We start from the raw sequence: 7,310 nt of genomic DNA on the forward strand, positions 1-7,310 counted from the left end.
GGAAGAGCCATTCCTTCCACACCAGTGCAAGGCAAAGCCAACCTGAGACCAAATATGAGGCAGCCCCCTTAGCAGCAGTTTAAATTGGTATTACCGTGTGCAAGATGTCCTCAGTTTTAACCTAAAAAATAAAGAATCTTGACACTTTTTGATTGTTTCACGTTGAACTTGAGGAGAATGGAAGCCAAAACCCCAAACTGATATTCTAAATAGCAATGTTTCATCCTATTTCCTAATGTTCCAACATCTTTCTAGCTCTGTTTTCTAGCTCTGAGCAGCTGCTTATTTGGACACATTATCCATTCTTGATGATTAATACCACGTAAGATATTGGGGTGGGGCAGGGAAAAACATAAAATCAAGGTTTACTGCAGCTCATTTCCTAGAATATACCATTATGCTCTGAGAATTTGAGGATGCAGGTAAAACCCAGAAGAGGAATGACTCCTGTACATCAAACACCAGTAATTTGAATTTCTCAAAAACTGCTCTGGGTAACGCCAACAAAATCATCCTAATGACAACATCCAGCCTAAAAGAAAATACTGCAAGCCCAAACAAGGATGTATTAAAGGCATGCTTGGCTTTGTGGCTGATTTTCAGCCTGGTGTACCACTATTACCTCATGTGAAAATAAGGTGACACAACAGTTAAGTGATACCTCCATGTGGCTTTAGCTCTTTGCACAGTCATGAGCTTAGGACAGCCTGTGGGGGATAACCCGGCTGAAAAACATCTGGAATACTGAGATAACCTCTCCCAGCACCAATTAACTCAAAGCACTGCTCAGTGGAAACAGAGAGGAAATGCTGCCCTTCATCGGTCAACAATGGATCTTTTTTCTCCAGAATTCCTGTGGACACTGCACAATGACTGCATGGAGGTCACCAGAATTCCCACACTACCACTGAGACATTCTGATATTCCCTGTTAACTTCACATTAAGCAAGACTTTTTCCCCAAGTTCACACATGAGATCAATGACTTTACCCAAACCATCTGCCAGCATTAGTCCTTGCCCACCAACAGTTTTCTTACTCAACAGATCAAAAGTGATGGACATGACAAAAGGTGCAGAAGCTCTACAGACACAGCACATCTTCAGGATGTCATTTCAGTTGAGTCACCCACAACGCCACACCATCAAGAAACCAGAAGCACAGCATCTCAGAAGAAAACACACAATGTCTGAAGATGCTAACAGCTAATTTAGGCAATTTTAATTTAACACCGAGTTAAAAGGGCTTGTTCCCTTAACCTCCAAAACAAAGGCTTCTTACTTATCTTGGATCTGCAGCATTGATTTTTCAATTCCTAAATTCAATTGCAAATCAGCTATATCCTAAATAAGCACCAACAGTTTAGTTTTAAAACACAGATAGAGGGGAAAAAAAACAAACACACATAATCCCATTTGCCTTTGACCTTGACAGATGAGGAAATTCTCTCAGCTAAATCTCTTCCAGAGAAACCATTCTCTTCACAGAACTGAATTACTGGCTTAAAATGTGAGGTGTTTGGCTCCAGCCTGCACATGGGAATTATGTTTATAAGGACATTTCCTGAAGACATATCTAAGGAAGTAAACAAATTCACATGGTGCCGCCTATACTGAACTCCACCTTCTGCGGTGGTCACTGGATGTTGAGGAGTTTCTTTTTCAACCCAGATATTCACTGATGATTTTATTAAATAAAGCACACAAAAATATTGCAATATTTAAGAATTAAAAAAAAAAAAAAAAAAAAAAAAGAGCATTAGGTCTAACCACAGTGATTTTGCTGGAACCTAGGAACAGTAAGGAACAGAAAGGAGGGGTGTTAAACAGTTTTGGCTAATGCTTCCTGGGGTCAACTACAGCAGATTTCACTACTGTGAAACCTAGCTCTGGGATTCCCCTATCAACAGCCCTGGGATCACCTCTGAGATTTCAGGGATTTTTGAGAACCATCCTACGGTATTTCTCTCTTATTTCATCTTCTGGATGGAAAAAATAAAGCGGTGCAGGCAAAACACAGCTGAAACAGACAGGAAAATAAAAGAATGAGAAGATGAACAATGCAGCAGAATGTGAGACTGAAGTGCACCTGGGGATGTCACACACTCACGAGGACAGGCCCCAGTTAGTTGTGTGTTCAGTGCTGTCTGTGAGCACCCAGGGACACGAAAGCAATGGCAGTGAAGGGAATGCATCACACAGTGGTCAAGCCAGACAAGGTGGCCCTGCAGAATCCAAAGGCCTTATTCCAGGATTCTGATGAAGGCTGTTAGGGCTAAAATAAAAGAAAACAGATTTCTAAATTAAATTCGGTGTTTCAAATCAGCTCATTTGAACACTTAAGCTCTTCAAGACTTTTCCAATTTAAATATTACAACTCTGTGCCTGTGATGCTCTTCAAACCACACCAGGACGCCCAAGTTCTCAGATGAACTCTGCCTTAAATCTGAATCCAAGGAATTCAGAGTAGCTTCTTCTGCATGAAGAAATTTTAGAGGACTGGTGGTGGTTTGTTGTTCTACTTACTTCATCTTACTAGCTCAGTTCAATTACTATTTCAATTGCAGCTGAAAAAACAAAAATGAACTTTTACTTACAGGAGGCCCAAGTGAACTAAGAATGCTTAAAAAACAGCCAAAACATCTCAAAAAGCATCCTTGGCACAAGGCAGTGCTTTCAGGTACAGTTAACTGAGGACTACATTCTGGAAGGCTAATTTGCACAGCACATAAGAATCCAGTAACAGACAAGGTAATAAATGCACACAAATCCGACATGGATCTACACCTTGGATCATCACAAGACTGATGGACAAAATGTAACTTACAACTCTTGAGATGGACATCAAGGGCAATTATAAATTTCACTGCCAGCAGCAAACATCCTCCAAGCACAAAGACTTGAAATAACCTTGTAAACATTTTTTATTACACAACTACACCTTTCAGTGTTAAATAAGAGAAGCCCTAAAGCACTCTGGACATCGGGCTTCTAAGCAGCAACTTGCTGAGGACCTGCTCATTTTTTTTACACTATTTCACTATGAACTGAAGTGTTTAACAAAATTTGTATGTACAAGAACACTTTGAGGAACCTGCAAGCTGACCTCTGCTGCTATGTAACTCCTAGTATCATTTTTCATACTTTAAGATTCTTCTGCCTGTATACTGAGAAAAGTTGCCAGTTTTTAACAATTGCTTTTTAGGGAAAAGACAATTTACCTTTTACAAACAACACTGGAACTCACTACCTAAAGTCTTGGGGTTTTACCGTAATTTGCTGCCATTGAAGAAAACAGCCTTGGAGGCTGCCTTGATCAGTGCTGCAGGAGCTTATTAGGCTGTTGGTATGAAATTTCCACTATTCTCCCCAAGTTCTCCACAGTGCCTGCGTTTCCACACTGAGGTCTGATAGAGTTCAGACACAGAGATGAACACAGCTGATGGTAACTCTTTATTCCATTCCATCAGCTCAGCGACAACCAAAACAAAGAATGCCTTTCTACTCCTGGGGTTTCTGTGACTCGGGATGCACCAGGTTTCCCTTGAGAACTCCTTAGACTTGTTGCTACTCCTCTGATTTTTAGGAGCAGTGTCATTAGCAGGCCAATCTAGAAGCACTTTGCTTCAGAGATTAGAGAAGTCTTAATGTATTAAGCACGAGAAGGGCAAAAAATAGCCTCAGACAAACTATCTTAAGTTTACAGAGATAATGAAGGGAACGGTTGGGAGGGAACAGCAGCTTCTGCAGCATTCCCACAGTAGTTTCCTTTTACAGCAAAACCAGGAACTCACGTTTCTTCGTGTTTTTCACTTCATGTGCCTTCCGCACTGCTTGTGGCCAGAAGACCACAATCTAACTGGAGAGCTCGCCACAACTCCAGAAAATGTGAAATAAAAAAGAGAAAAATAACCCCCAAACAACTAAAAAGCCCTTCATTTCTACAGTGGGATTTTTTTTTAAGCTTCTAAAAGCCAAAACTAACCATCAGGTTCCTTTCAGAGAGGGAAACCTCCCTTTCAATGAGAACACTCCAAGCACATTTCCTCCCCAGGAGCTGCTGGGAAGGATGACGGTGGGTTCCATTAATCAGGCCATCCTCATGTTCACATTCCTAAAAACTGTGGCTTCAGCTGTGCATATTCCACAAGCTGCATCATTTTATCCTGAAGCCACTAGGAGAAAGACTAGAACAGATTTTTGCAAGAAACCTGCATGATCAAGAACAATTAAAATGAAGCGTGTGGCATATATTTTGCTGTGAATCCTGAATGTCATCATCTCAGTATTAATCACTTGCTTACTTAGCCCTGCTTAATATTTAATCCCAGACCACCCAGCCTGGGAAAGCCTTCACTTTAGTATAAGATGAAACCATGGGAGAAGCTTCCAGATGCCCAAACTGCCTTCACAAACTGCCTATATCAGTATCCACATGTCAAAAAAAAAAAAAAAAAAAAAAGAAAAAAAGTGAAGTATTCTGCTGCCTCATGATATTTCATGATCATTGGCATTTATTCCTCTCTGCAGGTCTCAAAGAATGTGAAATAGGTGCCTATGGCTCTGAAGGCAGAGCATGCAGGCAAAAGCTCACCCCATCCACCACCTGTACTCCCCAGCTGTCTCTGCCCTCCTCACCCTGCTGCACACACCATTCCACCTGAAAGCTCCCAGTGTATGGAGCCCTTGGGAAGAATGGCTGTGGATCACTAAATAAAATCTGCCTGCGACTTCACCAGCAGCTCTCCCTTGACACAAATTCTGTTGAATGTTTCCATCACACACAACTGGTCTCAGGGCATGTCAACCCACACATTGAAGTCACTCTGCGGCCTCCATCCCTTCATCACACATCACCACAGCAATTCCCAAATGCCTTTGCTCAACAGAGCTCTCCAAGCATCTGCAGGACTGCTGGACAACGTAGCTCAGCAGCAAACCAGTTATCCTACAAGTCCTACACCGTAAAACTTCTACCTGTGCCATGATATTGACTTTCCTAAAAATCACCACCACAGAAACGAGCGTACTGACTCTTTGAGACCCGCTTACTGTCGTGCAATTTATCTCAAACAGCTGGATAAAATGCTTCTTGTATCAACTTCAGCAGGAATAAAACGCAGAGTGCTGCTTAACCGTGGAAAAACCTATCAGCGTCCTAGCCCAGCCCTTCCTTGAACCTATCGGACTCTTCCTTCCTGCCCAATCTCTAACAGAACTGTAGATACATCGCTTGAAAGCCAAACCCCTCAGAAACCAAGTTCAAAGAAAAGCTAAAAAACTTCAAGTAGACTTTTTTGCGGACACTACTCAAAAAAAACCCCCCAAAGCGGAAGTGAATGTTCAGCTGGGGAGGTTACAGAATTTAAACCATTCAACAAAGCAACCCTGTGTGACTACATATGCAAATAAGGGGCTCCCGGCCTTTTCCAACGATACCTACCTGAAAATCTTAACACCAGACAAAATCGAGTTATTAATGCTTCCCTGGGCTTGTTCCTGCATTGCATGGAATCAGGGTGGCTTTCAGGTTCGGAGAAAACGTCACTCAGCAGTTCCAACACCCTGGGCTCTCTGGCCTGGCTGCACCTTCACCTGCTCCAGCTGCACCTTCACCTGCTTTACCTGCACGCTCTTTCCAAGACGACCTATTCCCACCACTGGGCGCGCCAACACCTTTCCAGCCACGCAGCCAGCACTCCGGCCTATCTCTGGAACCTCTGGGCAGCAGCATTGCCAGCGCTCGGCTCTCCCTCTCCCGGCTCCCATACCCATCGCGATGTAGCACATGGCACACAGCACGGCGGCAGAGAGCACCTGCAGCAGCTCCCGGGCCTTTCCCTTCGGGATAAAGCCACACCAGGGATGAAGGCGGCCGCTGGCTGCAGCTCGCAGGGAGCCTCCGATCCCCGGGGAAAACCGGGGGGCGCTGGCCCCGCATCCCGGCGGGCAGGGGTGAGCGGCGGGTGCTCCCCGAGGCCGGGATCGCCCGTGCCCCGCCACGAGGTGCTGCCCCTTCCCGGCTCTGCCGCAGGCCCGAGGGCGGGGGGGAGCCGGGAGCGAGCTGGAATTATGAAACCGGATCAGCAGGGAAACCCCCGGGGCCTCCCCCGCGCCGTACCTCGGAGACCTCCTCTTCCTCCTCCTCCTCCTCCTCGTCTTCCTCCTCCTCCTCCTCCTCTTCCTCGTCGTCGCTGCCGTTGTTGCTGCTCTCGCTGCCGCCGCCGCCGCTCTCGCTGCTGCTGGCCGGCCGGGCCGCCCGCCCGCCGCGCTTCGCCTTGCCCGGCACCGCCTTCTTCTTCAGCAGGAGATCGCACACCCGCACCAGCCCGGCCGCCCCGGGCCCGCACGGCGACGGGGCCGCGCCGGGGCCGCTCGGCCCCTCCGGGGGACCGGGCCCTGCTGTGGCGCTGCCGGCCTCGCCGCCGCCGCCCTCACCGCCTCCCTCCTCCGCCGTCACCGCTACCGCCGCACCGACCGCCTTCTCCATGGCCGGAGAGGAAGGAAAAGGAGGAGAAGAAGGAGGAGGAGGAAAAAGAGGAGGAGGCGCCCGCGGCCGCCGCTGCCTCGGTCACCTCTAGCGCCGGCGCCGCCGCCGCGCCAACTCTCGCGATACTTCCTGCGGCCGCCGCTCGCGCCGCTCTCGCTCCCCTCACGCGGCGCGCGCTCCCGCTCTCCCCTCACGCCGCCCGCTCCCGCTGCCCCCTCACGTCCCTTCCCCGCTCCCGGCTACGGGACCGCGGCGGCGGCCGCCAGACACCCCTTTCCCCCCGCCCCCTTCCCTTCCCTTCCTTCCGCCCGCGCCGCCGCCTCGGTCACCGCCCCGGCGCCGGAACCGCCGCTTGCGTCATCACCCTCAGCCTTCAGCCCGCTCCGCCTCGGTAAGGGCGACAACGGGGAGCTCGGCCTGGCCTCGATGGGAGAGGCTTCCCCGAGAGCCCCCGTGGGCTCAGAGGTGCCGGCGGACCCCGCGGGCCCTGGGGCAGCGCTGCCCTCAGAGCGTGAGGGAGCGCGCCCAGGGCGGGAAACTCCCCTGAGGGAAGGCCCGTGTGGAGAGCCCACAACCCTCAGAATTCCGCTTAGAAGCGATGGTCTCTCACACGGTGCGGACACTATGCATGAAAAAGCAATCTCCAAACGCCTCGTATAATAAAAATTGGTGGGGCGTCGCTGAAAGGGTCAGAAAATAAATTGGTTGGGTATCATGAAAGTGGCGGCCAGTGAAACCGCGGAGCACAGAATTCCAGTTAAAAGTGATGTCCAAGGAACGGCTGGACATGGCAGTCAGGGCCGTGGTCACCTTGGCAAGGTG

The 7,310-nt window shown here is 48.6% G+C and overlaps 1 protein-coding gene across 3 annotated transcripts in view; it reads right to left on the bottom strand.

Annotated features, from left to right (window-relative positions):
* The window catches only part of ANKRD17 (ankyrin repeat domain 17), a 68,206-nt gene extending 61,570 nt beyond the window's left edge, over window positions 1-6,636 (bottom strand). For 2 of the 3 annotated variants that reach the window (XM_088164349.1, XM_088164348.1), the window contains exon 1: window positions 6,120-6,627. In XM_088164349.1, coding sequence (XP_088020475.1) covers window positions 6,120-6,488 — 369 coding nt within the window. In that variant the 5' untranslated portion in view covers window positions 6,489-6,627. Of the gene's footprint in view, window positions 1-6,119 lie in introns of all 3 variants that reach the window. The other variant, XM_088164351.1, reaches the window with a different exon arrangement.
* Between the last annotated feature and the right edge of the window lie 674 nt (window positions 6,637-7,310).

Source organism: Sturnus vulgaris, chromosome 4, assembly GCF_052056855.1.
Source record: "Sturnus vulgaris isolate bStuVul1 chromosome 4, bStuVul1.hap1, whole genome shotgun sequence".
NCBI classification, from domain to species: domain Eukaryota; kingdom Metazoa; phylum Chordata; class Aves; order Passeriformes; family Sturnidae; genus Sturnus; species Sturnus vulgaris.